The 26813-nt window shown below is 52.1% G+C and overlaps 3 protein-coding genes across 6 annotated transcripts; 2 read left to right on the top strand and 1 right to left on the bottom strand.

The window, feature by feature from the left end:
• The first annotated feature begins 93 nt into the window (after positions 1-93).
• On the top strand, positions 94-8939 carry med15 (mediator complex subunit 15). Its single transcript, XM_061749973.1, has 18 exons — positions 94-329; positions 1960-2047; positions 2960-3011; positions 3093-3116; positions 3182-3331; positions 4173-4312; positions 4385-4681; positions 5009-5086; positions 5159-5246; positions 5281-5434; positions 5506-5633; positions 5694-5828; positions 5901-5964; positions 6368-6434; positions 6507-6664; positions 7750-7916; positions 7990-8088; positions 8736-8939. The coding sequence occupies exons 1-18, from the start codon at positions 262-264 to the stop codon at positions 8870-8872; spliced, it is 2094 nt and encodes a 697-aa protein (XP_061605957.1). The 5' UTR covers positions 94-261; the 3' UTR covers positions 8873-8939.
• Positions 8940-8955: 16 nt separating this feature from the next.
• thoc6 (THO complex 6) lies at positions 8956-14787 on the bottom strand. Its single transcript, XM_061750176.1, has 13 exons — positions 14099-14787; positions 13349-13440; positions 13223-13287; positions 13041-13144; positions 12928-12965; positions 12808-12856; positions 12296-12367; positions 12125-12227; positions 11622-11671; positions 11486-11548; positions 10632-10742; positions 10438-10566; positions 8956-9105 (listed from the first exon to the last, which is right to left on the bottom strand). Exons 1-13 carry the CDS (start codon positions 14111-14113, stop codon positions 9025-9027), a joined length of 972 nt encoding a protein of 323 aa, XP_061606160.1. The 5' UTR covers positions 14114-14787; the 3' UTR covers positions 8956-9024.
• Positions 14788-14986: 199 nt separating this feature from the next.
• On the top strand, positions 14987-25723 carry si:dkey-89b17.4 (zinc finger protein 646). Of its 4 annotated transcripts, none has more exons than XM_061750152.1 (5): positions 14987-15404; positions 19322-22046; positions 22334-23449; positions 23533-23625; positions 23950-24089. In XM_061750152.1, exons 2-4 carry the CDS (start codon positions 19507-19509, stop codon positions 23609-23611), a joined length of 3735 nt encoding a protein of 1244 aa, XP_061606136.1. In that variant the 5' UTR covers positions 14987-15404; positions 19322-19506; the 3' UTR covers positions 23612-23625; positions 23950-24089. The 4 variants fall into 4 exon arrangements, with proteins under 4 accessions (XP_061606136.1, XP_061606135.1, XP_061606133.1 ...); XM_061750151.1 differs by having other exon boundaries at positions 14988-15404; positions 23533-23627; positions 23953-24093; XM_061750149.1 differs by lacking the exon at positions 23533-23625 and having other exon boundaries at positions 14992-15404; positions 23953-25723.
• The last annotated feature ends 1090 nt before the right edge of the window (positions 25724-26813 follow it).

The following is a 26813-nucleotide window of genomic DNA, read 5'->3' on the forward strand; positions in this document are numbered from 1 at the left end:
AAGCAAAAGACTTGCTGCGCTCTAGCAATGAAACACTCGTCCGGTAGATGGCGGTCACGTACAACACAAAGTGTGGCGTTGCCATTTTGCTGCGCGCGGAAGAAGAAGAAGAAGAAGAAGAAGAAGGAGGAGAAGACGAAGTAGAAGTAGAAGAAGACGCCGCCGCCGCCGCCGTCGTCGTCGTCGTCGTCTGGCTTATTAAATTAACATTTTTCATCTCAGACGCGTTCTATTAACTTATTGTTCCGGCCCGTCTTCGCCATGGAGGTTCCGGGACCCGACAGCGACTGGAGGAGTCCTCAGTTCAGACAGAAAGTCGTCGCTCAAATGTGAGATTTGCTCTCTTGGTCTTTCTTTCTAGCTTAGTTTAGCTCCAACACATATTGTTTGAGGACGCAAGTATTCAAAAGCACATTTGTTTGTAGCACCGTGATGACGACACACGCCGTGCTTCGGACGTAGAGCCGGTGACGTCACCAAGCTCGTGTTATTGCGTTTGTGGGCGACAGACGTCCTGTGCGGAGCTCGCGTGTAGGCGTGACCGAAGAGCCTCAGTTGTCCAAAGGTGCCCCGTGCCCGGCCCGATTGCAGCACACCCAGAAAAACACAATCGGGCCGGTTTCTTTTCCGGCCGATGATCGAGTGGTGCGCAAAGCGTGAATGGCTCCGCAGTCTTCAATATGTATGAAACGAGTTCAGTATCTCCTGAGTCATCATTTGGGAAATTGTGACGACAAAACGGAAGGGAGCCAATTCAAGTAGCGACCTGACTCGGGAACAAGGAAGCGCTTCGTAAATCAAAACGAACCCGTCACGTCTTACCGCAAACAAAAAGGATAATAACGCCAGCCATTATTAGCTTCATTTGAGAACCTGTCAAGTCTGCGTTCTGCTGCCTCCAGGCTTTCGTTTCCCGGGTTGGGCATTTTTCTGTCTGTTTAAAACGGTCTCGGTGCCAGCGTCGTGCGCTCCTCCTCTCGTCAGAATCAGAATCATGTTTACTTGCCAAGGAAGTCCAAAAAACACACGAGGAATTTTGGTCTCCGCTAGTCGGAGTACGACAACAGACGGTCAATTGACAGAGAACACTTTGGAGACAGAAAGACAAAAAAAAAAAAACAGTCACTGAGCAATAAAGGCTTGCTAGTTATCCGGTAATGCCGGTACGTTATTTTTGAAAATGTTATTTAATTGTATTTATTGATTTTTTTTTAATTTTTTTTTTGGGGACAATTGTGCCAAAAGATGCACTTCGAGCACGTGTGCCCTCTTCCTGGTTGTGTCGCTATGTTGAGTTCTGTGTTCCAGGGCGAGATTTGAGATCAGTGGCCGAAAAGAATCGTGCGTGTTGTTCAGATTATCGGCGCACACCACGCACGGTATGATCAAGCCTGTTAAATGCCAGATTAGGTTTTTTTTTCCTAATCTTCATATGTGAGGTCTGTCACAGATAAATAATGGCTTAAGATTGAACAAAAATGTACCAGGGCTAAACGGTATCGAAAATGGAGGGATGCTCGTAGCCTTCCAAAGTGGTGGGAAATTTTCTGGTGAATTTCCACGGGAAGTTCAAATGGTTAATTTTGTAAATATTAGGTCACGACACTCTTACTTGGCTACCGGACACACCTGCGGTCAGGATGATGCTCACCTATATTTTCTCCAGCTATGATTCAACTTCCTTATGAAGAGCCACCTTTCAATTTGTGACCTTTCTGGTTCATTCCCATAAACTCGTTTATTCCCATGGAAAGTTTCCAACTTTGAAAATTCATGAGCATGTTCGTATTAACACGTAGTGTGTCGTACGGCAGCATGTCCTGTAACGTGGAATGCGCTGTAGTGAGCGTTTGTACGCAGAACATGATTGTGTGTCATGTAAGCTCTAAAGAATGAATATGAAATAATAATAATAATGATAATGATAAGGAAGCATGTTGTGTTGTGTTGTGTTTGCAGCGAGGAGGCCATGAGGAAGGCGGGAAGCGGACATAACAAGTCCAGCACGGACATGGAGAACCACGTTTACGTCAAAGCAAAGTCCAGAGTGAGTCGCAATGCCGCTGGAACGTAACAAAATAAAATAGGGGGAGGGGGCTGCACGATAATGGTAAAAAATGACACTGCAATATACAGGATCAGTGTTGGAAAAGTTCATTTTCTATGCCAACTCGTTCAAAGTTCAGTTCACTGGTCCAAAAACAAACTAGTTCATCGTTCTTTTTTTTTTCCTATTCCCCGCCATTTCATTTCCCCATTGTTGCCACCCATTCAGTCCGCACTAGTAGCCAGCTGCAACCCTGCAATCTCAAAAGCATGAGCAAGAACTTGCTTGAGAAATAGCACTTGTGTCCTTAATGTGCAAACAAAAACAGCAAAGGCAGTATGACGGGGAAAGGACATTGATAACTTTGTTCTGGCTGACTATTTTCACCAAATCATTGAGTTACAAAATAGATTCTATATTATCACAGTGTGATTGTACGGTGTTTGAACGAAAGCATTCTGATACAAATAAGACATTTCGCAGTCATCCATTTTTACAATGATGTACTGTATTAGAAAAGAACATTTAGGCAGCGTTCCTGCACGCACCTCGCGTACGCCCGCAGCTGCCGCGTGCCTGCCTCCGGTCGTTTCATTTTGAAGAGCAAAGTAGGAACTGCAGCAGGTGTGGGTTGTGTCATTCGTCGTACAAGAAGATAAGTATACAACAATCTGGGCTGTGTCTTGTTCGAAGCGTTATCATTTACCGTAACATGGGTGCTCACCTTATTAGCGTGTCCCTCTGCTGGCCACTTGTAATATTACAGTTGAGTCACAGTATATTGCAGCAAACCCTGCGATGTGACTATTGCGCACACTTGCGTCGCGATGACGAAGCCCTGAAACAATCGCATCATTCATTTTGGCCTTCTACCTTATATTGCTGTCAAATGCTGTGCCAATGTATTTGCAGGAGGAGTATCTGTCCCTGGTGGCCCGGCTGATCATCCACTACCGCGACATCCGTGAGTGACCGACCGCTCGTTGGCCCGTCCCGTCGCCCCTGACGCTTGACCCCTGACCCCTGCCTTGTTTCTCTTTGACAGACAAGAAAACCCTGGGAGGTCCAGGTGAGTGCGCGCGCGTGTCGCCGCACGCGGGCGGCGCCTGTAACTGTGTGCGTTGTCTCCGCCAGATCCCATCAATGCCCTGACTAACCTGACGGGCGTCGGAGGGGGCCCGGGCCCCGTCGGCATGGGACCCCGCCCCGCCGGTGCCCCCATGGGGGCCATGGCGCAGATAGGCCAGCACGCCATGCCCGGGGTGTCTGGAAACCCGCAACCCTGTGAGTGTGTTTCCTCTCCTCGCCGCGTGTTCGCTCGGCCGGGGAGTCGCGTGACCTCGCGGGAAGTCGTTGGGTTAGGTTCGCTAACTTGGTTTGTACCCGAGGGTAGATTTGCTTGCTCACATATACGCGGATATTGTTTAAAGCACAGTGACAGCAGTGGCTAAAACCCAAAATTGAAATCAAAATGGCAAAAGATGTGGTACAGAATGAAAGCTAAATACATCGATAAAGAAAGCTGTATACAATTGCTCGTCGCTACATCACAGTTCGCGTACTGTGGGTTCAGTGCATCGCAGATTGTTTTATTGTACAGTGCATCGCAGTACACTACAGGACAGTTACGCAACTGCACGTCTAATTAGCTAATTGAATATAGTCCACCACCGACCGCTAGTTAGAAGGAACTGTCATCCAAAATAGGTGGTTTGGATAGAGGGAGGGTGGAAACAGCTGCTGGTGCTCTTTAAATCGCTTCATGAAACAAACCCTAACTAAATAGAATAAACACAAGCACATTCTTAGCACACCTCCCGGTAGCGCCGATCGACGGCGTCAGTGAACACAGAGGGCCTCAAACTACAGGCAGGAAACAGTCTTCGGTCGACTTCTATCGTGGAGAATGTGAGGGTGGCAACCCCAAGTGGGCAAAAGGAATACTGCACCTCGCATGCCTATACCGCGCGTGTGGGTTAAGCGCGAGTATAAAGGCAAACTGCGCGTGGGATAGGCGCAGTGACGTCAGCGCGGGTATAAAGAAGCCTTAACTGCGAGCACGCCGACACGCGCAACACTCCGCCCCTCATTCTCTACCTCCCTCGCCCCTCTTCCTGGTCCTCAGTGGGGGGTTCCGCCCAGTTGTCCATGCAGCAGCAGCAGCAGAACTTGCAGTTCCAACAGTTCCAGGCTCAGCAGCAGCAGTTCCAGGTTCAGCAGCAGTTGAGAGCCCAGCAGCAGCAGAACCAGCAGCAGCAGAACCAGGTAGCACCACCACCACAGCCAGGTACCGCTCCCTCGCCACCTTTCAGCCGCTCCCGCTTCCTGTGCGCGCAGATGCATCAGTCCAGGATGCAGCAGCAGCAGCAGCAGCAGATGGTGCAGTTGCAGCTGCAGCAGCAGCAGCAGCAGCACGCGCAGGCGCAGGCGCAGGCGCAGGCGCAGTCCATCCAGCACATGGTCCAGCAGCAGCAGGCGCAGCCGGGCCCCATGCAGCCGCTCCTGCAGCAGCAGCAACAGGCCGCCATGGTGCCGCAGTCTCTGGCCGCGCAGATGGCGCCCGCTCCCCAGCACGTCCCCATCAACTCGCTGAGTCAGCAGCAGCACCAGCTCAAGATGCAGCAGGCCTTCCAGGTCAGAACCCCCATACGCATACCCGTGCCCCGGTCCCAAGTACAGCCCCCTAACTGAGCCACATCACCACACCGTGTGCCAAAGCGTTGCCTCCGTCCTCGAGCCCCGTAACGGACCCCCGTCCCTAAGCGTCGCCCCTGTGCTGTCCCTGAGTCGCCCACCTGAGCCCCATCGCCACGCTGTGTCCTAAAGCCCCGTCTCCGAGCCCCTTACCCGAGTACGGTCCTAAGCTCCCCAAACCTTGTACCCTCCCGACCTGAGCACAATCCCCAACATCCCCCCCCATGCCCATGTGCGTGCGTGCGTATGTGTGTGTGTGTGCGTCAGGTCCGGGCGGCGTTGCAGCAACAACAACAGCAGCAGGCGGCGGCCGTGCAGGCGCAGATGGCCGCCGCGTCAGGACAGGTGAGTCGCAGCCCTCACGATGGACTCAAACAAGGAACCGCTGCCGTCAATCACGGGTCCCCTTCCGTCCAGCTGGTGCGACCCAACATGCAGATGCCGGCCCGGCTGGCCCGCCCCCCCCCCGGCCCCGTCCATCCCACCCCCCAACGCCGCCGTAACTCAACAGGTATGACCTCTAACCCGTGAACTTTCAGGGCCCGTCGGTCATCCGGTCGGTTCGTCCCGGCAGGCGCAGCAGCACGCGATGATGTCGTCGCCGTCGCCCGTGCAGGTCCAGACCCCCCAGTCCATGCCTCCGCCCCCTCAGCCCTCTCCTCAGCCTCCCGCTTCGCAGCCCAACTCGGCCAGGTAGGAGCGCGCGTCCTCGCCTTCCTGACTTCCTGTCTGCGGCTTAACCCTTGGCCGCTTCCTGTCCCCAGCTCTGGTCCCACGCCGTCTCCGGGCGGGTTCCAGCCCAGCCCGTCCCCCCAGCCCTCACAAAGTCCCTCAACCGCCAGGACGCCCCAGAACTATGGAGTCCCCTCCCCTGGCCCGCTCAGCACTCCAGGTACACACGCGCACCCACCCCCCGTTTGAGCACATCACGTGAACGTGTGCCCCCCAACAGGAAACCCGAGCTCTGTGATGAGTCCGGCAGGAGCGGCGTCCCAGGAGGACCAGCAGTACATGGAGAAACTCAAACAACTTTCCAAATACATCGAGCCACTACGCCGCATGATCAACAAGATTGACAAGAACGAAGGTGGGTGGGGGTCCAAATGCTAACTAACGGGTTTCCCATGAACGAGTGTTGACTTGTTGTCTTTGTCGTCAGAACGGAAGAAGGACCTCAGCAAGATGAAGAGTCTCCTCAACATCCTCACGGACCCCAACACCAGGTGACCCTCGTGCCGCGCCACGTCACCGCGGCGATAGTTAGCGAGTTCATGTTACCATGGCAACAACATCCTAGCGCACAGTACCGTGGCGGCGGCCTCTTCGTCACCTAGCGCACGTTACCGTGGTGACAGTTAGCCCGTTTCACAACGGCTACGGCATCCTAGCTGTGGTGAAAGGCAGCTAATTTACATGCTAATCCGTTTGTTGCCATGCCGAGAGTCCGCTAGTCCACGTTAGCCTAGCGACGGGCCGTCCGTAACGCCAATGCGACAGCTAGTCCGTGTTACCGTGGCGACACCCTGGGAGTCCAGGTCGCCGTGACGACAGCCTCGCGGCACCGTGGCGACGGACGGCTAGCTGACGTTGCCTTGGCGACAGTCCTCTAAGTGTCCTGCCCTTCAGGTGCCCTCTGAAGACTCTGCAGAAGTGCGAGATCGCGCTGGAGAAGCTGAAGAACGACATGGCCGTGGTAAGCTATGACATCATCATCCGCCGCGACGTCGTCATGCCCACGTGCGTGTGTGTGTGTGTGTTCATTCAGCCCACCCCCCCGCCGCCCCCACTGGCGACCAAGCAGCAGTATTTGTGTCAGCCGCTCCTGGACGCCGTCATGGCCAACCTCCGCTCGCCCGTCTTCAACCACTCTCTGCACCGCACCTTCGCCCCCGCCATGGCCGCCATTCACGGCCCCCCCATCACGTAAGGCGCACGCGACCCAAACGGGCGACTTTCCGTAAATGTCTCCCAAAACGTCAGGAATGTTGGGCTGCATTTCAGGATGAACCCACAATGCGCAAGGATGTTCACTTGTATGGCTTTCTGTGACTCCTCCAGTCTCTCTGTTGTGGCACTCGAAGCCAGGGGTGTCAAACTCATTTGAGTTCAGGGGCCACATTCACCACGATTTAACTTCTGGCACGGAACAGAAGATTCGCGCAGGCCTATTCAATTCCAAATTGTTCCCATTGTTTGGGTCCATTTGGAAAATATTCACATGTATTGATTAGCATCTTGTTGCAAATATGAGCAATATGTATCAGTTTTGTGCAACTTACAGATCGATAACATTGGACCGGGCCCGAGCGCAAATAGTGAAAATCCACAAATGATTAGCACCCAGAAGAATTAATTGCCATGGAAACAAAAAATTCATCCAAAGATTTTTGTCTCCAAAAGAAGTCAGAATACGTGGGAAAATACCCCCAATAAGCAGTTTATGTGACAAACTGGGCCACGCACGGTCCCTGAAAAAAAACATCTGCAAATCGGTGAGTGCGGGTGCCAAAGCATGAATGTGTGGGGCTGCACTGGATGTACCTTTTTTTTTTTTAAGCTCTAGAAATCCTTTTAAATTCTCATAAATGTCTGCCTCCATCTGGAGATTTTGACAACCTCGACTGACTCATCACATCTTGCAAACTTAAGTTGGAACTTTCCAGAAAGGGCTCCAGTTGTCCCCCCCCCTTCCTGATGTCTACATTTCGACATCAAAATACACACAAGTTGCAGTAGTGCATGAAAGGAAACGTAAGAGCTCGCCCGAAGCAACCTTTTTTCAACTGAAGCTGCTGACTGACATTTTGCAGTATGGGACTGCAATAAAATGTGGCGTCAGTGCGACCTCCAGTGGTCAAGATAAGCAACAACAGTTGTGTTTATTGAAAACTTGCTTGTTCTCAAAAGTTTGATATATGTAGCGCATTTGAGGTCCATCCTGAAAAGTCACCCCCAAGCCAAACACGGGGAACTTCTTGCGAGCGGTGTATGTGGCGTCCCCCCCCCAGCGGTCCCCCCGTCTCGTCCCGCAAGAGGAAGTCGGACGAGGACGAGCGCCAGACGGTCCCCGACATCCTGCAGGGGGAGGTGGCCCGCCTGGACGTCAAGTTCCTGGTGCACCTGGACCCGGCCCACTGCAGCAACAATGGCGCCGTGCACCTGGTGTGCAAGTTGGGTGAGAGAGAAACGCGCCACCCGCACCCTCTCCGATCACCTCTGACCTCTTTTTTTTTTTTTTTTTGCCGCAGAGGACAAAAACCTCCCCAGTGTTCCTCCACTGCAGCTCAGCGTTCCTGCTGACTATCCAGACCAAAGTCCCTACTGGGCCGACCACGCCGATCAGTACGGTAAGTGCGACCCCCCCCCCCCGCCAAACTGCCTGATGAAAGGCCCCGCTAGCTTAATGCTAAATAGAGTTGGGAAGGATAAACCGATACGACTGTATCGCTAGCAGACTCGATTATCGATACAAAATCCACCGGGAATCCTTACATGATCTCTGTACAACTGATATTAGTGCTGCACTGATGAGTTCAGAGGTGTTAACACTTAATGAAGGCCGCTCGAAATCTAGGCAGGACACATCCAGCTGCAATATGATTGGCTGCTCCAGCACTCAAGTGGGATTTGTAATACTGCCTCAATGAAGGGTCTTATACAGCCCCCGTGTGGCCAAGGAAGGCACGCCAGTAGGAACAGCATTCAATTGATGTCGTGTGACCAAAACTGAATTTCAATCCAGATTTGTCATTACTGTACGTTTCTATGAAGTGTAATTTACACTACTAGTTTGACTCATAAATAGACTTTTTTTTTTTAATTTGGAATGGAACAAAATCAAGTTTTGAGTCTGGAATCATGATTCAGAATCACTACAAAGGGATTTTGCGGATATTTTGGGAACTATCCAGCCCCAATAAAACGTTTTGAGTTATGTGGGAACAAGTCAGAGACAGATTCCCAACGTGCGTGTGTCCCGACTTGGTGTGCGCAGGCGCCAACCACTTCCTGCAGGCGGTGCACAGGACCCTGGCGTCCAAGCTGCTGCAGCTTCCCGACAAACACTCGCTGACGGAGGTTCTGCACACGTGGGCGCAGAGCGTCCGCCAGGCCTGCTTGTCCGCCGCGTGAAGTGGCCGGCGCGACCAGATGACGACTGGTTCTCTTTTAAAGATCAATAAAACCCCTTTTCATATGCCACGAGACCACCTCTCTCTTGTACACGCACAATGACATTTTATTCAAGAGACTAAAACAATGATAACTTGACATGTTTGTGTGCTTCAAAAGCGTAGTGAGAAGGCTCGGTAGGACACGTTGGTGAACACGTCCACGTACTGGCTGCTTCCTGCCACCGTCAACACCTGAAACACATCGTCGTCGTGACCGAATAGGATTTCTTTTCAGGCTGATGCCAATTCCCATATTTGGCAGAGTGCAATTCTGACAACCGATTAATTGGCCCATTCATTTAAAAAAAGCAATGAAGACGACAAAAAAAAGAGGAATTCTAGGCAGAACGTTTGACTGATAATACTATAATACTGTCCTTTTGCATTTGTTGAACTGTACAACAAAGTAGAATAAGCCGTTTTGTTTTTGTTTCGTCCCGCAACCTCGGGAATGATCCTTCCGCAGGTTCACCTACGGAAACCTTGTTACGGCTTTGACTTCCTTTCAAAAGGGTTCATATCTGTCCATTAAAATAATCGGCCGGCCGGCCGATCGATGGGTCTGGTCCTCATCGCAACACGTCTGACAAAAAAAGACGGCTCAAAAACATCCGACAAACTGTGACGGTGGCTCAACACATCATACACACGACTGCCACAAAACACAAAGAGGTGGGAAGTAAAAAAGTACTTCTTGGCTATCTGTACTTAGAGTATTTATTTTGGGTTTTTTTTTTTTTTAAACATCTGTACTATGTACTCCTTACATTTATAAAAAAAAAAAACATGAGCTTGTTACTTTTAAAACCTAAAGTTAGTGACGACGCAATGTAAAAAGCAGAACCTCTGAAACTGGATCTTAGACATCGTAGATACTTTGAGCACGTGCCTACGGTGACGCTAAGCCAAAAATAAAACTTCCAAAAATCTGTGGACAGCACGGTCTGCAACGAAAATAAGGATGCCCGCATAGCGTGCCGCCTCCAGTTGCTCACACGTCGTACAACCACAACAACGGAACTCCGAACTGGGAATAACCTTTTATACGCAAGAATGTTTGTTTCAAAAGTGCTGCAACGCTTAGGGTGAACCACGTTCATTTTTTAGAAGTCTAGCTTGCTGGCAGTAAATTATTTAACGTTTGAGCCTTAACGTATATTTCCAACACATTGATTTGCCCGCTGTAAAAATAAATACATCAAATAAAAATAGCCACAATCTGCACATTTTTTTTGCAGTCAGTTTTAAATGTCCTGTTTTTGAATACAGGGACGGCAATTAGTTAATGTTTTATCTGATTCATCGAAAAAATGGACAGATTTATTATTAAAATAATTGTTAGTCGCAGCCCTAGATGAAATAGTAACAAAAGTGAGTGTTGCGGTGTTACCATCTCTGACGCGAAGAGGAATGGAGAAGCGAAATCGTCAGCGAAGCAAACAAAGGTTCCAAGGAATCGGTTTTCGATTGTCATCCACACTTGTGGCGCGCTGCATGATTGTGCCAAAACAGGATGACTCGTACCTGGTGTTCCGCACTGTTGGTGTTGAGCTCCAGGCTGTTGATGTTGTTGGGCGTGCACGGGATCTGAGCCTTGACCTGCCCCCCCAGCAGGCAGTGGGACACAGCGGGACCTTGGCCCACCGCCAGAATCTGCGTCGGGACGGACACGCGGGTCGAAGCTAAGCGCGAGTTAGGCGGAGGCGGATTTTGCTCACCATGTCCTGGAAGAAGCTGGCTCGTTTCTGGCAGCCGTTCAGCTCGAAGACGGACGTCGGCGTCAGAGAACGAAGGTGCCACAGGGAAAGGGCTGGCCCCCCGCCGCACAGCTGCACCGAAACCACTTTCAGAACCAGGACCGCGCGACGGACTGCACGGACAGCGAACCCCCGCGTATTTGCCCTTCGGCATTCACAAATTCGTCTATTGGCCTAATTGTCCGTTATTCGCCGTTTTGTGCTCAGGCCAAAGCAATAGCAGCTTTGCGATGACGCCATTTTGTGGCCAAGGAATGGAGTTGGAGTGAGGAGTTCCATGTTGACCAAAGTAGCGCTTTTTCTTTTTCTCCGTGGAACTTCAGATCACGAACGAGCTTAGAAACCCGGAGATCCTTTAGTATTGGGATACACACATCATTTTTGAAATTTTTTTTTTTTGCTGCTGCTGCTCCTTAAAATAAGCAAAGCTTTCTTTTGCAAAAATGACAACTCCATATTGCAGAGTTGCGGTCCCCTTAGCGGGAAAGCCTCCCGACTCCCTTGCAGGGGGCGACGTCAGCACTTCCAAATATGGGCACGGTCGGCATTGGCCGCCCCGAGGCGCCGCCGTCGGTTTCGCGCGTTTCAGAATTGATTTGTTCAATATTTATTATGCCAAGTGAATCGGCTGACATCGCGGCGTCATAATCATGCGACAGCTCCAAAACTATTTTGCATTTGACTGCCTCGTTAGCCTGGTAACATAGTTGAGTAGAAACACTTCTGGACTGTCAGACTGTCACAATCGGCTCTGGATCCTTAACCTTCGCTGCCAATAGCGGAGGTTCACTGTACTGGATTTTTGGTTTTCTTACCATCCAATCCGAGTCGGTCGTTAAACAGCTGATCCACTTGCCAAACTGAGGGCGGGCACATTTCTGGCAAACACGGCGACAGCATGAGCTAACGGCACGCTGCAGTCACGTGCTGACGGAAGGGAAGATGTCTTACTTGGTACTTGTGCACGTCCACGCAGTGAACGCACTGAGACGTCCTGCTGTCTGCACACAAACAACGAGACGGCGCTAATATTCCATTTGTGCGTGAACGCCGATCAAACGGTTCGATTCGGCGGTCTTGAACATTTTCAATCGGTCAAGAAATGCGCAAGGAGGAGAAGTTCAAATGTGAAATATCTCAACTGGAAAATAGGAGAATTTCGGAAAATGTGACATAGTTCCTAAAAAGTTGGAATGATGAGAATTGGTCAAGAAATGTGGCAGGGGTTGGTAAATATGGAAAATATCGGAAAAGTGTGGAAAATGATGTTCTGACTGCAATGGGAAAGTTGGGGAACTTCTTTGTTGGCTTTCATGCACTTGAATGGAAATTTTGGGAACACGGAAATGGTGGAATTCTGTGAAAAATGGGAATTTTGATAACGTGGAAAATCTGGGGAGCGCTGGAATTTCAGGAATGTGTAAAAATGCTTCCCGAGATGCGGGCGGACTCACCCCACATCCGGACGGCGCCGTCCTCGCCGCCCGACAGAATCTCGCCCTCGCGCTCCCTCACGCTCAGGCAGTGAACGTAGTCCGAGTGTCCCCGCAAGACGGACTGCGGACGGACACGCGCAAATGTCAACAATGGCCGCCGACTCGCGACGCTCGCTCCTTCGCTCGCACCTTGAAGACGCCGTTCTCCAGGTCCAAGACGTGAACGTTGTTGTCACCGCCGCCGAACACCACGCTGTTGTCCTGACACACACACACACACACCTTTTTTAATACAGTAGTTCCTCCTTTCTTAGGGAGTAGTAGCAGCGAGTGAACGCTTGGGAACGCAGCCGTCTTTCATCATTCCCAAGTACCGAATCACTTGATTGGGACTTTATGCAGAAGAATTTCTCTTTTTTTGCTCCAAATGTGAAGAAAAGGCCGCTGGCCACTGGAAAAGCTTTGACTTTACGAGAAGCCGTTGAAGCATTTCTTCAAATCCAAGCGTCAGGTCCACGTACTAGTACGCCATTGGTCCTCACAATTCAGCAGACCAATAGGACGCTCAAACGGCTTTACGGAAGGCCAAAAGCACTACAACTGCGCCAGCGGGCATCGAGATGCACGAGTTCGTCGAGAACCTTGAGCCGGATATCGAGAACGTGGAAGAAACGGACGCCGACGGGCGTTGGCATACTCACTCGAGGGTTGACGGCCATGGCGTTGATCTCGGGGATCTCCATGCTGGCCCTAAACGGGAGAGAGAAGGCGCGTCACGTGACCCGCCCCGAGCTCGCCGTCGACCGGGACCCGACACTCACTTGTATTGGGGTCTCTTGGTCCACAGCGCTTTGACGTTCTGAAGGCAAACACAAGACAGCGCAAGTGAGTCACACGCCGCCGCGGCCGTTTGGCCGTCGCGCTCGCTCGCAACCTTCTTGATGAGTTCGGCCCAATTCCAGGCGCTGACCGACCCGTCGCCGGCGCTCAGAAGATGGCCGTCGAAGGACTCCAGACAGAAGACCGGACCGTCGTGAGCTGGAACGCACGGCAGACGGACAGACGCTCAGACGGACAGACGCCCGAACGTTTGACGCCGTCGACGACCTCGTTCACCTGCAAAGGTCAGCACCGGCTTCCGACCCGCCTCCGACACGTCCGGACTCAGAGCTGCGCACAAACTGACGGCACGGCCTCCGTCATCATCCGAATCGTCGTCATCCGCATCGTCGTATCGCTCACCTGAAGATGCCGATCTCTCCGTAGTTGTTCCCCGCCGCCAGGAAGCGTCCGCACGGCGAAAAACTTTGCGAGAACACCGACATGTGCAACAGCTGCGGACACGTCACATGCTCATGAAGGTGCCACGTGAGCCGTTAAGGACGCCGCACGACTTGCTCGTTAAGGCCTTTTTTTTTTTGGGGGGGGGGGGGGGAGTTCGCCACGGGCGGCGATCGAGGAGGACCAATAAGAGTTTTAGGACGCCAAGTTACGACGCTTGCCCGGGAAATTGTACCGTTGATGCCCCAAAACCCCGTTTGGATGACGACGACCGGGGGCCACCCCACCCCCGTTACCGCAACGCCAGTGGCACAATGATGAAGTCTTCTCATGTTTCTTTAGCGTTCAATATTCACACTATTTGAATGGGTTAAATGTTGATGACGTCATGACTTCCATACTTTTGTTTCTTTTTTTTCTATTTTTAAAAGGAAACTAAAAGTTGAACCCCGTGGCACCCTACAATGACAAAAAAAAGATTTCTATCCTACTTTAGTTTGTGTGAAATATGTTGTTATAGTTAATATTCATTTCCTATTTCTAAGATGGGGCATCCTCGCCGTGCCTGTACAAAGACTCCAACCTTTGTCATTCTTCACGTTCTCTATGCGTGCAAAAATAAGTGAATAGATGCGCGGGAGGCTCGAATGAACGAAGCTTTACACTTGAGCACAAATGAAAATGTTTCGAAAAGGGACAAATGAAGTTTACCTCGACGGGGCCCATTGTCGCGTCGCGTCGCGTGCGCCAAGCTGCGGAAGCGCGCTATTATGGCGTCACCGCGCCTGGCATTCTGGGAACTGTAGTGAGAGGCGCAGCATCCGACAAACGTCATAATCCGTTTCAAAAAGATTTTAGCAAAATTGCGACAGCATTTGGATTTGGACTCTTCCATACAAATAAACGAAGACACTTCTTTCGAAGTTACTATTCTGCCAAACATGATCTTTTTGAGTTCAAGTAAAACATTTGTGTTGATTTTTCGTTTTGCGGAACGACTTTGCGACACCTATTCTGGCAATGTCATACGTCCTAACAAATTGTGGAAATGTCTATCCCGTTTTATCATTAATAATATTGACTGTGGGTTGTAATTGGAAACACGTATGGTGAGGTTTCTTCAATAATGATAGCAACAATACTAAACCAGTCTTTGTTTTGAAGTTGATTAATAGTGTTGTGAAATTTCATATCCACAAATCCAAATTTAGTCCTTCAAAACGTCTTTCCTTTTCTTTTTGGGAACCAAACCAGACAATACACGAGTACCATATTTAACTGTAAAGCAGTTAGAATTGTTGATGGTCTTCATTTAATGTTTTTATTTCAAATCCCCTGACTCCTCTTTTGTCTGTTTTGTTTTCTTCAAATTGTGGCTTTCAATAAAGTTTTTTTTGTTTTTTTTTTTACGGTAGATCAGAAGGCGAATCCATCTCGATACGTTTTTATTTTTGTCCCGATGGCCGACGGTTCGTTCGTGTGTGTGATCACAAAAACACAACAACAATAACAAAAACAAACAAACAAACAAACAAACAAAAATCAGTCGAAGTGTTCAAACGAGGACAAAACAAAGAAATTGTGTCGGGTGGTCAGCGAGCCAACATGGCGCTCCTCTCTTTCCCGCTCGGCTCGGTTCGGCCCGGCCTCTGCGGCGCCGGTGCGAACGTTGCATGAAAACGCTTCTCGCCAAGTTGCACAAGCGGGTCACAAACGTCAAATTGCGTCGCCGGTTTGTGGTGCTTTTCAGCTCGTCGCGTCGCGGCGCCGCGCGCATGACGACGCCTGCGCGGCGGAAGTGCTTCGTCGTCGTCGTCGTCGTCGTAGCGGCGGCGGACAGCCAAGAGGCAAAAGTCGAGCTTGGAGGAGAGAAGGAAAGAAAAAGAAAAAGAAAAAAAAAAAAAGCAGCAGATGCACGACAAATAAACATGGCGAGTCTTCGCTGAGGGCACAAGGTTCGCATCCGCACGCCGACCGAGCTCGCTTCTCGTAGCGGGACGCGGAAGCCGGCGGACGGGTAAGTTTGACGCTCGGAGCGGCTCCCGAAGCAGCTCCTTCCCCCCCCCCCTCGACCAGGGTCGACATCTTTGTGTAGCTGCGGGCTAGCTAGCTAGCTCGGCGGCTAGCGGACGAGCTAACGCGGCCGCGGCTTATCCGCCGTCAATACAAAGATTGCGGATGACAGCTGGCGTCTTGTGCGCATTTGTTGAGTGTCGGTCGTGCTGTTGTTCCGTTTGCGGCGGCGACGAGCGGCCAGGTGCTAACTAGCTAGCCGAGGTTAGCGGGCTGCTCATCGTTTCTGTGCAAAATGGCGTTTTCGGCAAAGTCAAACATGTTGTTCACCGGTGGGCTGTTTGCGGGAAGGGAGGCGCGCTCGCCGCGAGAAGGCCTCTTTCATTTTGCGGGGACGGGACCGAACCCGGGCAGGCTCGTTTGTGACAGAGGCGGGAGGGAGCAACCGTGCTAACCGTGCGTAGAACAAAGCTCCGTAAAATGGGAACCGTGCGGCGGGGAAGATGCTCGGCTTTGTCCGGCAGATGCGCGCTGGAGTCGGGCCAAGGTCAGGCGGCCCCCCGCGGCCCACTCTTCCGCTCCATCTTTCCTCTTCGTTGGGCCAGCAAGTCGGTCAAAGAAGACGAGTGACAACTTTACACGCGCGTCAACAACACGTGGACGCATAATAAACCAGTTTATTTCTTCTGTTGTGTTGTTGGCTTACATGTTACCATAGAAACACTGCTGGAGCAAATATCAAAGTTTATGGTTGCGTTCGGAACCCTTCACTCATTTCCTACTTTGTCGTTTTTATATGGTGGACCTAGTTCCCTAAAAAGTCCACCAAACATCCTGTTGTAGTGATTCGGGAGTGAATGATTCCAAAAGCAGTTAATCAATTATCATTCCCGACTCCCTAATCACTCAATATACACTTTTACAGAGTGACCCAGAGAGTTCCCTCAAAAGTCCACTAAAAAAAAACCCGATCCACGTCAGCTGGCGGAACTTCCCTGAGAAACATTGAACGAGTAAATCCGTTATAATCCCGTGAAATAGTTTTTTCTTAAGTGTATTTAGCAAAATGAATGCAAACATTGCACTTTGTCCATCCGTGTTGTGCTGTGTTGCTGTACTTGCGTCAAATATATGTTCGCACTACATCTCATGCTGAAACTTGAAATGGAAAATGATCGACACCTTGCGTCATGGGATGCATTTGTAGCAATGATTTCCCAAAAGTGACCATCCAAATCCTGAATGGCCATTTCGGCGTGAGTACAAGGCACAGAGAGTTTTGAAAATCGGATGATGGCTTCTGGAGAAATGTTTTGTTTTTTTTTGCATCCGGTCATGATCGTTTCCAACTAAGAAGCGTTTTGGATTCCAGGTGAAACATCTTCAACGAACCTCGATGCGACCTTTGCCGATCACAGTGGCGGTCGTGACCTGGCCGATTAACAATCTACGCGCACGTTAGAAAGATGGCCTTTTTTTGGGAACATTTTTGTGTGGTAGCGCCTATTGAAAATCTGGTCAAAAAACACCTCCACCTTCGAGAACTTGATCATTTCTCAACATATCTCCTCGAGCCTTTGGTTTTGCTCTGCGACACGGGGAAGCCCTTCTCCGACTGGCTACCAAGTTTCAGTTCAAAATATCCACCGACAAGATCGTACGGTCGGAAACTCTCAGGGAGAAATTCTCCAAGTGTGTGTGTGCGTCCCAAAAAACGTGAAGGTTTAAACGGCCCGAAAAACTCTAGCTAAATAGACCAAATGGAAAAGTGGAATAGCTCGTGTACGTCGTCAGTCAGTCATTGCTTTCCTGAATGAATTTGTTCTGGAGGATTTTAGAGGCCTTTGATGTATTCATTCCACGCGTTTTTTTGTTGTTGTTGAGAAAATTCCACCAAGATGGCAGCTACTTGTCACGTTGCTACATATAGTGGGCTATATAGTTGAAAGGAAAAAGAGTTTGGAACACTACTTAATGACGTCACAACTTGCCAGATCCACGTCGGCTGGTTGAGCTTCCCAAATACTGCATGAGTAAATGCGCTATATTTGCATTACATTGTGTTACATTTATTGTACAAAATGAATACAAACAACTTAATGGACATCCGTGTTGATGATATTTTTGGGCCAAAACTTGAAACCAAATGTTTTCTTCTGGACCAGCACACTGCATAATGGGATCAAGTCGATTTTCTAGTGAGTATTGCTGCTTACTACCTTTCAACATTCATTGCGGGATAGTGGTGGGCACGGCAGTTCTTTTGAGTTTACTGAATCATTCGAATCAGTTCATTCAAAAGATTCGTTCACCGAATCGTTCAGTTCTTTTTCCCAAAATCATTCCAGTGCTTCCTCATTCATTTAACGATCCATCCCTGAGGTTCACGTTCACTCAACACATTCACCGAAGGACTATGCGTTGTTGTTGTTGTCATGTATTGTAAACTAGGAAAGGTGGGGAGATGATTAAAAAACAAGACAAAACCAAAAAAAACCCTTCGGCGAGATGATCACCTACCGATATCTCTCGAACACCCGGCTTCGGTTGTATATGTGTTCACTGTGATGGGTAAAATGCAGAGAACAAATTTCATGTGCGTGCATGTTCATGACAATAAAAAAGGTGATTCTTCTGATATGTAAGTACATAAACACATTTATTATTAATTGACATTTATTTTAAATGTGTGCTTGACTGACTCCACATTAGCCGTTAGCTTGAAGAAACGGCTGCGAGTGAAAGCTGTCCCTCGTGGGTCCGTTCGCAGCGTAGTACAAACGAAGAAGTTCCACGAACGAATCACTCTTCAGTTCCTCAGTACACCAGTTCACTGAACGAATCGCTCAGTTCACTTAAGTCCGTCCCCCGCTTGCACGCCGCTGCCTGACGCTGGCTGCTCATTGGTCATTCGCCAAAGTGAGTGACAACGCCGGCGAATCGCAAATCACATGGCAGTACAGGTTCATGAAGTCCCGCCCCCGCCTGCACGCTGGCTGCTCATTGGTCATTCGCCAAAGATTCAGAAGTGAGTGACCGAACGCTTCAGCAGTTCCGTTTCCCGGCCGACTCGCTTACCGGACGGCGTCGTTCTTCCGAACGAAACGTTTGCGAACGTTGCACGATACAGTGACGACGCTATATAGCGGATACACTAGAAAATTGCCACTTTGCGATATAGTGCGTGGGGAGTGATTCCCGGCACAGCAACTTTTCACGGACTTTTTTTATTATGCTGAGCCGCTGTAACATGATGCACAGTTTAAACATTTACTTTGCACTTATTTTATTAAAATTGATTGCACACAAAGTTCAACTATACCTTTTGAAAAGATGACATGCCAATGTGTTGAACTTAAAAGTGTACTTAACTGTTTAAGCCACTGTAATATGCCCAAGTTGAACGTTTAATACCGTAACTCCTTTGCATACCTCTAGAGGAAGACCGCGGACCACTAGTGGTGCTCATACCGCACTTTGAGAAGCACTCATCTGGATTAGTCTTTGTCAACCTTTATGGAACCAAGGCACATCATTTACATTAGGAAACGGGACACCAGCAGACAAACATGTCGCAATAGTACACAGTATATCCTGAAAACATGATTGCGGTGAAATCTGGGCCGATGATTCTTTTGTACGCACGGCAACAGGTTCGGACTTTCTGCCATCTCGTGGAAGAGCGTTGAATTGTTTAGCCTGTGAAATTGGATCATTTCCTGGCACAGTGCTTGGGATCGCTGGCCTCGATAATTAAAGAGACTTTTTAGAAAGGCAGACTTTGTTTGAGGTGAAGGGATCGACGGGCGAAGCTCCCCCGTCGTCAGACGCGTGAAGGTCGCGGCACGAGCGGAACATATTTCAATATATTACTTAATACGCATTGTGACGCCACCCTTCTCCCCCTTCTTGTCTCCGTAGTAACCGCTCACCGGCCACCTGCAAGGGGCGCGGCCCGATTGGCCGTCGGGCAGACGATGTCCGCCGGCGGCGCTCTCGACCGTTGAGCAAAGACTCTCCCGTGCCAAAGCCCCTCCCGCGAGTCCCAATGGTTACCGGCGGTCGCACCGTGGCGACTCCCACCTGAAAACTGGCGCCAGAGTACTATGGCAATGCATGATATGAGTCGTGCCAAGGGTTTCCCCTGTAAAGAATGTGATATGGTCTGCCCCAGTACTCCAAGTCTTCTAGAACATATGAAAGCACATTACCAGCAAGGAGAAAGCGCACGTTTTGAATGCGAACAGTGTGGACGAATTTACAAGCACGCGGCTAGCTTGGCCAACCATAAAAAGTCTCACGAAGTGGGCTCCTTCCAGTGTCCCGTCTGTACCCGCACCCTGCCCAACGCGGTGGCCCTCAAGAATCACCTTCGCATACACACCTTGTCCCCAAGTAGCGCTCACGCCGAAGAAGAGAGCGAGGAGGTACCCGAGGAAGGAGCTCCTCACGAAAGGGACTACGCCCTGAGCCAGGACCTCTCGGACAGCTTCGGGCGCTCTCACTTGAACAACAGCGCCCTGCAGGGCCACGAAGGTAGCAAAAGTTCCCCCGAGTCGGACGACGCCTGGGACCGACCGTTCAAGTGCGACCAGTGCGACAGAACCTACCGGCACCACGGCAGCTTGGTAAATCATAAGAAGTGTCACCAGCAAGGAAGCTTCAAGTGCTCCGTGTGCTTTAAACAATTTAGCAACCTGGCTGCCCTCAACAGCCACGAGAGAACTCACTCCAAGTTTAAGAGCCCCGCAGCGTCCATGGTGAGCAGCGGCGGCGGCGGCGGCGGCCTCCACCAGTCTGAGCGCGGCGGGGGCGGGGGCGGGGGCGTGGGCGGCGGCGGCGGCTCTCAGGCCGCCCAGAGCGACAACGCCAACTCCTGCTTCTGCCACCTATGCCAGATTGCGCTTCCCACCAAGGCCGACTTCCAGGAGCACATCCTCCTGCACAACACCACCTCGCCGTCCCTCGGACTGTCCCGGAGCTTTCCCGGCATTATGCCTCACAATCTGAGCGCGGTTCGATCTCCGGCGTACACCCCGGCTCTCGGGGACCCTCTTCCCCTGCCGCCTTTGCCCGGTGACAAAAGAGGTCCCTACGACCCCATAATGGGCCCTCCCGTCAACAATCCCATATACACGTGCGCGTACTGCGGTGCGGGACATCCTGACCTGGAGACCCTCAAAGTACACTACCTGACCCACGACCCCAACCCCGCCTCCCACGGCCAGGACAGCTCCATACTCAACTCGGAGACACTAAGCGCCGCTTCTCAGGGCTCGGTCTCATCTTCTTCCGGAGACCACGTGGAGCAGTCCGGTTCTCCGGAGGACGGCGAGCGGCGCTTCAAGTGCGGCGAGTGCGGCAAGAGCTACCGGCACGCGGGCAGCCTGGTCAACCACAAGCGCTGTCATCAGACGGGCCACTATCAGTGCACCGTCTGCTGTAAGCAGTACCCCCACTTGGCAGCGCTGCACAGCCACCTGCGAAGCCACAAGGGGCGCTCCGCCAACCAGCCCCTGGGCGACGGCAATGACTGGTTATCTCCGGAGCCGCTGACGCTGGACTCTCAGCAGAGCTACGTGCAGGAGAGCAGCGGCGCCACTACGCCCATTTCACTGCCAGGAAACCTCGCGGACCCTGCCCACTTCGGACCGGATGGGGGTCACGGCAGCGCTTTGGAATCGCTCGAGTTCCACGACCGCTTCGACGGAGGCTCCTCCGCGCACCGGCAGGCCGACCGCCACGTGTGCGCCGACTGCGGCGAGATGTACGCTGACGTGTCTGGTATCAAGTCGCACATGTGCCCCCGCCGTGGTCAACCGCCGCCACAGCAGCAGAGTAACATGTCGAATGGTTTCATAGGCAACATAAACTATCACAACTCCAGCAGCGGCTCCGCAATGGCCTCCGGCAGTCTGAAGGAGGGGAGCGGTCAGCGACAGTACGCCCCGACCGGCGGCAAGCGGATGGGAAACGCCGACAAGGATGACGACGACGGGGAAGTCTACCAGTGCTCCGTGTGCGGGAACCATTACGCCAGCCTCCGAGCCCTGCGCAGCCATCTGCGAAGTCATGCCAACAATCCCTCCGGTCCCGGACCGTCCAGCCTGGAGCAGGACTGGAGGATGATCTGCTCCACATGTGGCCAAAGCTTCTCCAGGAAGCAAGACCTTCTAAATCACCAACTAGTCCACGGTCCCCAGAGGCCGGACGGCCAACAACAGGGCATCGGCGGATCTTCAGCCAATGGCGGCGACAAGATGGATGGGCGCAGCCACATTTGCGTAGACTGCGGCATGTTCTTCGCCGACCGTCACCACCTTATCACCCACCTGTGTCCCGGTAAGAATCGGGCCAGCACGCTGAGTAAGCAGGGCCTCAATGGAGCCAAAGGGATGTCCGGAGGGGAGGGCATTGCGGGCGGAAGTCGTGACGTGGCGGGGAACGGGCGGCGGGCGATGGTAGACCAAAGTGACAAACCCCACAAGTGTGACCAGTGTGGGCGAGGCTACAGACACCCGTGCTCCCTCCTCAACCACAAAAAGTCCCACAAGACAGGCGTGTTCCGCTGCTTGGTGTGTCAGAAGCGTTACTACAACCTGCTGGCCCTCAAGAACCACCAGAGGACCCACTTTGACCTCAAGAGGTATGGCAGCCTTTTTACTTTTCCACCTTTAGCAGCCAGGGATGCTCAGTCTATAACGAAAACAAAAAACAAAAAAAAAAGCCTGTGGAAGAAAGGAAAACCTTGGTCTTTGTTCAGCTCTGCATAAACCGTGGGGTCTGTATTAACTGCATTCTCCGCTGATTGGCTGCCAAGTAAAGTGTTGTTGTTCTTTTCCGATTTAAAAAGATGGCTGAAATCGTGCTTAGGCGATGAATGAATGTACGTGTGAAAGAAGGACAACATTGACGTGTCCCTTCCAACTGCAGGCACAAGTGTGAAGAATGCGGAAAGGCCTTCAAGATCCAAAAGCAGCTGATTAACCACCTCCGTCTCCACGAGGAACACCGGGCCAAAGGTCTGGTCCGGACCGGCCCCAACGGCTCGCGATACCAGCAACCCGGCCCCTCTCAGATGCAGAGCATGCGAGGGGAGTCGTCGAAGGGCCCCGCGATGGGCGTCAAATACGCTCACCAGGGCTTCAAGAAGCCCTACTCGTCCGCGGGAACGTCCAGGCCCCAGAAGTTCGACCCGGCCGAGAGCGGGCGGCGGCCTTTCACCTGCGAGGAGTGCGGCAAGACGTACCGGCACGCGGGCAGCTTGGCCAATCACAAGAACCTCCACAAAATCGGCGAGTACCACTGCAACGTGTGCAACTCCACGTACCCCAACAGGCTGGCCATGAAGAACCACCTGCGCCTCCACTTCGCCCAGAAGAAGCACAACTGCCAGGAGTGCGGGAAGGGCTTCCGCACCCAGCGGCAGCTGGCCACACACACCACGGCGGGCCTATGCAAGGGTCCCCAAGGTCCGGGCGCCCAGATGGACTTCGAGTGCGACGGCTGCTGCGAAGGCTTTCCGTCGGCCGAGCAGCTCGCGGCGCACGACTGCCCCGCCCAGCACCTGCCGTCCTCGTCGTCGTCGTCGGCCGGCGGCTCGGCCAACGTCAGCGCGGAGAGGAGCTCGGCGGACCCGGACTCGGACGAGAGGCCTTACGCCTGCGACCTGTGCAGCTGCGCCTACAAGCACGCCAGCTCCCTGCTCAACCACAAGCACACGCACAAGACGGGTGACTTCCGCTGCAACTTCTGCGACAAGCCTTACACCAACTACATGGCCCTGCGCAACCACATGCGCATCCACACGCAACGTAAGAAGCACATCTGCCACACGTGCGGGAAAGCCTTCCGCCTGGCCCGCTTTCTGCGCAACCACCAGAAGGTCCACGAGGAAGGCGCCACCCCCTTCGGCTGCCCCACCTGTGGGAAGAGTTTCCAGGGGAGGTCTGGCCTGGCCCGACACCGCTGCGGGGACAACCAGGTAGGCGTGGATATCAGGAGGAAGACGGCCGGCGCAGCGGGAGAGGGCGACGAGTGTCGGTACACGTGAGTTGTCCTCTCGTCTTTGTCATTCTTGGATCTTGTCCAAACAGTGAAGATGAATTTAGCTCTGCACATGTCTATTCCAGGTATATGATCTCCAATCCGGCTTCCTTGGGACCATTCGCATGCCGGAATTCGGATTTTTCTGAAGTTTGGACAAATTGAATTAGTGGAGAGACCAGTTAAGTCACCCCCGTTTGCTTTCAGTTAGCATCCACTCTTTGTCTTTGTCTTTGTGTTGCTGATGTTGTGTGTCCGTGCGCGCGTGCGTGCGTGTGTTTGACCGTACGACCGGCCCACCTGTAGACAAGATTAGGAAGGGGGCGCGGCGGCGGCGGCGGGGGCGCAAGTGGGGGACCCGCCGCACCTCGTCCGGCCCCCGCTTCGGCCGCTAAGAGCTCTTGCTGGCTAAGCCGGATTGCAGATCATATACTGTAACAGTAGCCGAATGCCGATGTGACAGCGTAGCTCTCACGGAGGTGTCTTAACCTTGCGTCTGTGCACAGGTGTGACCAATGCGGACGCTCCTACCGCCACGCCAGCTCCCTCCTCAACCACAAGAACACGCACACGCTCGGCATCTATCACTGCGCCGTGTGCCTCAAGACCTACTCAAACCTCCTGGCCCTCAAGAACCACCGTCGCATCCACTCCGAGCTGCGGCGCCACCGCTGCCACGACTGCGGCAAGAGCTTCCGGGTCGCCTCGCAGCTCTACAACCACCGGCGGGTCCACCAGAAGCAGCGGGAGCTGACCTGCGCCTCGTGCCGCCGCGCTTTCCCCACGCAGGCCAGCTTCCGACTGCACATGGAGATCAGCCACGGCCAGGCGCCCCTGCGGCCCCCGCCCCACCGCCACCGGCCGGGCTGGGGATCGGGCCTAGACCTGACCTTGATGCAAGAGCGAGGCGCGGACGGCGCCGCTCGGGCCCGCGGACGGCAGGGGCCGCCCAAGGCCCACGTGTGCGACCAGTGTGGCCGCTCCTACCGCCACGCCAGCTCCCTGGTCAACCACAAGAACAGCCACAAGACCGGAAGCTTCTTCTGCAACGCGTGCCACAAGCAGTTCCCCAACCTGATGTCCCTCAAGAACCACCGGCGCATTCATACCGAGCCCAAACGCTACCAGTGCCCCGAGTGCGGGAAATCCTTCCGCGTGTCCACGCAGCTCATCTGCCACCGCCGCATGCACACAAAGGAAAAACCCTTCACGTGCTCGCAGTGCGACAAACGCTTCTCCTCCAAGTCCAACCTCAGGCACCACATGAAGGTCCACTGGGTCGGCGACCCCGCGGCGCCGTCCCGCAGGGCCGCCGTCCCGCCGCCCGACTTCGGGGACGTGCCGAGCGGCGCCTTCGTTTGAACTCTGCGCGCTTCCCGTTTGCCGTGCGCGACAGACAAAACGGAAACGCGAACGCACACGCGCAAACGGGCCTCGGCCGCCCCTCTTCCCGGACATGCCCGCTTGAGAAGACTTGAGTGACAGATGGGCGGAGCTAAGGGAAGGAGATGGGGTGTGGCCTTTGAGGGGGCAAGGACTTTGACCGACTTTGCATATGCGATTGGACCGTGTAGGAGATCGTCGTCGGCAACACGGGATTGGCCGGTGAGCTGTGTGTGTCCTTTGGGAAGCTCCGCCTCCTGATTGTGTAGAATAGTTAGTGTTAATGACGACATGTGCACGCGTGTAAGTGTGTGTAGTAGCGGCAGCGCTAGTGTGTAGACGTCTTTTGAGCTGTGATGAACCATAATCCTCGTGGCCCTGCGCAAAAAGGGACCTTTGTATTTTCTAGCATAGCTTTTGCAGTATTTATTGACTGGACGCTGCAGCTCTAGTTAGCGTCGTGACGGTAGCGCGCGCGTTTCACTGTTGTTTGTCCGCTGAGTTTGAGGTCCTGTGACTTTTCTAACGTCTTTTTGATAATTTGTTAACGTTAAACTGCTGAGGACCGAATATAAATGGACGACAAACGCGCGCGACCGGACACTAACGCCGCGCGTTAGCGTCCTGTCGACAAACATGGACAAATGTTCGAAGTTACCGATCATCAAAAGAGGAAGATGAGCGTAGAACAGGAAATGGAATTGTGAGGTAAAGGATGTCGCCTCCCAGGAACGCGCGTCCTGAACGTTCTTGGTTTAATATAGACTGTGCTTCTTTTTACACTTGTATGATCGTTGTACGCATGTCACTTTGTATTTTGTATTCCGTGTTTTGACATCGAACTCGACTGTAAACTTCATTTACACGCATTAAAAGACTTGCACAAACGCGCGAGACGCAGAAAATCCGAGTCTGTCCTTTCACACGTCTCATCAGTTGTCTGTCTTGGGCGGCGGCCATTATGGCAAATATTGAAATGATATCAAGATTAACAAATGATTCATTCAATGATTTCAAAACTTTGTGCTCATTCGACTACCAAAACTCAACTGGAAAACAAATTGGTAACAAGTCAAATAGTATCTTAAAATAACAGCAAATCCGGATGGCTGGAAAAATCCAAATCTGCTGTTTCTGTTGTGTGCGCCTTGGCCTTTAGGTGGCAGTGTTGTGCGCTATAGAGATACGTTAGGCTAAAAAGAGGAGAGGAAGAAAGTCTTGCAGATTAGAATAGAAGCATGTGAGTGTTCTGTCACCTGCATGTATGTGTTACTACAGCGCTCGTGTCAATATTTATTTCGAGGTAAATCCCTCCTGCGATCTGATATACATTTTTGCTAGCCTGTCAATAGGGGTTTACCGTTGAGTGTTAGCATTAAGCTGTCGATCTTTCCCAAACAAAGTGCACCTTGTATTTAACTATCAAATGTGCGCAATTGTTTTCGTTGCGCGTTTAGTTTTGCCGTTAACTTGAGCTTGCGGTGTCAGGAAACATCTCGAAGCACGCTTGGCGAGGGCAGAAGAACATCCGGCGCCAGGTCGTGAGACGACAAAATCGAAATCCGGCACGCTGCGTTCAAGGTGCTCTCACAAGGCAGGAACTTCATTTGGCATTTTCCTTCAATTTGAACGCTTTTATGATGATGATGATGATGAAAAAGACGATGAAATTGCAATCGGTCGCACGGCCTTATGGCTTCGTCTACAGCATAAACTCGGCATAACTGGTTCAACTGTCTCCTGGTTCACATCCGACCTCACCGACACATTTCATTACATCTCCATAAACAACTGCACATCCCGCTCCATCCCAGAAACGCACGGTGTCCCTCAAGACTCAGTGCTTGGTACCCTCCTATTGATCGTTGACACGCTCCCCCTCGGACACATCGTTCGCCACCACGGACTTCAATTTCACTGCTACGCCGACGACACCCTCCGCCGGCAAATACACTCACCGCTGCCACACACTCTGCCCTCACAA

This window comes from Phyllopteryx taeniolatus, chromosome 16, assembly GCF_024500385.1.
Source record: "Phyllopteryx taeniolatus isolate TA_2022b chromosome 16, UOR_Ptae_1.2, whole genome shotgun sequence".
Taxonomy (NCBI): domain Eukaryota; kingdom Metazoa; phylum Chordata; class Actinopteri; order Syngnathiformes; family Syngnathidae; genus Phyllopteryx; species Phyllopteryx taeniolatus.

Bases quoted from the DNA above. Each gene is read 5' to 3' on its own strand.
- si:dkey-89b17.4 (XM_061750149.1), top strand. From the start codon at position 19,507: ATGGCAATGCATGATATGAGTCGTGCCAAGGGTTTCCCCTGTAAAGAA. The intron at 22,047-22,333 runs GTATGGCAGCCT...TTCCAACTGCAG, and splicing joins ACCCACTTTGACCTCAAGAG to GCACAAGTGTGAAGAATGCG. The intron at 23,450-23,952 runs GTGAGTTGTCCT...GTCTGTGCACAG, and splicing joins GGCGACGAGTGTCGGTACAC to GTGTGACCAATGCGGACGCT.
- thoc6 (XM_061750176.1), bottom strand. The intron at 12,228-12,295 runs GTGCGAGCGAAG...GTCCGTCCGCAG, and splicing joins TGGAGAACGGCGTCTTCAAG to TCCGTCTTGCGGGGACACTC. The intron at 11,549-11,621 runs GTAAGACATCTT...CGTGTTTGCCAG, and splicing joins TGGACGTGCACAAGTACCAA to AAATGTGCCCGCCCTCAGTT.
- med15 (XM_061749973.1), top strand. From the start codon at position 262: ATGGAGGTTCCGGGACCCGACAGCGACTGGAGGAGTCCTCAGTTCAGA. The intron at 5,087-5,158 runs GTGAGTCGCAGC...CCTTCCGTCCAG, and splicing joins TGGCCGCCGCGTCAGGACAG to CTGGTGCGACCCAACATGCA. The intron at 5,435-5,505 runs GTAGGAGCGCGC...TCCTGTCCCCAG, and splicing joins TCGCAGCCCAACTCGGCCAG to CTCTGGTCCCACGCCGTCTC.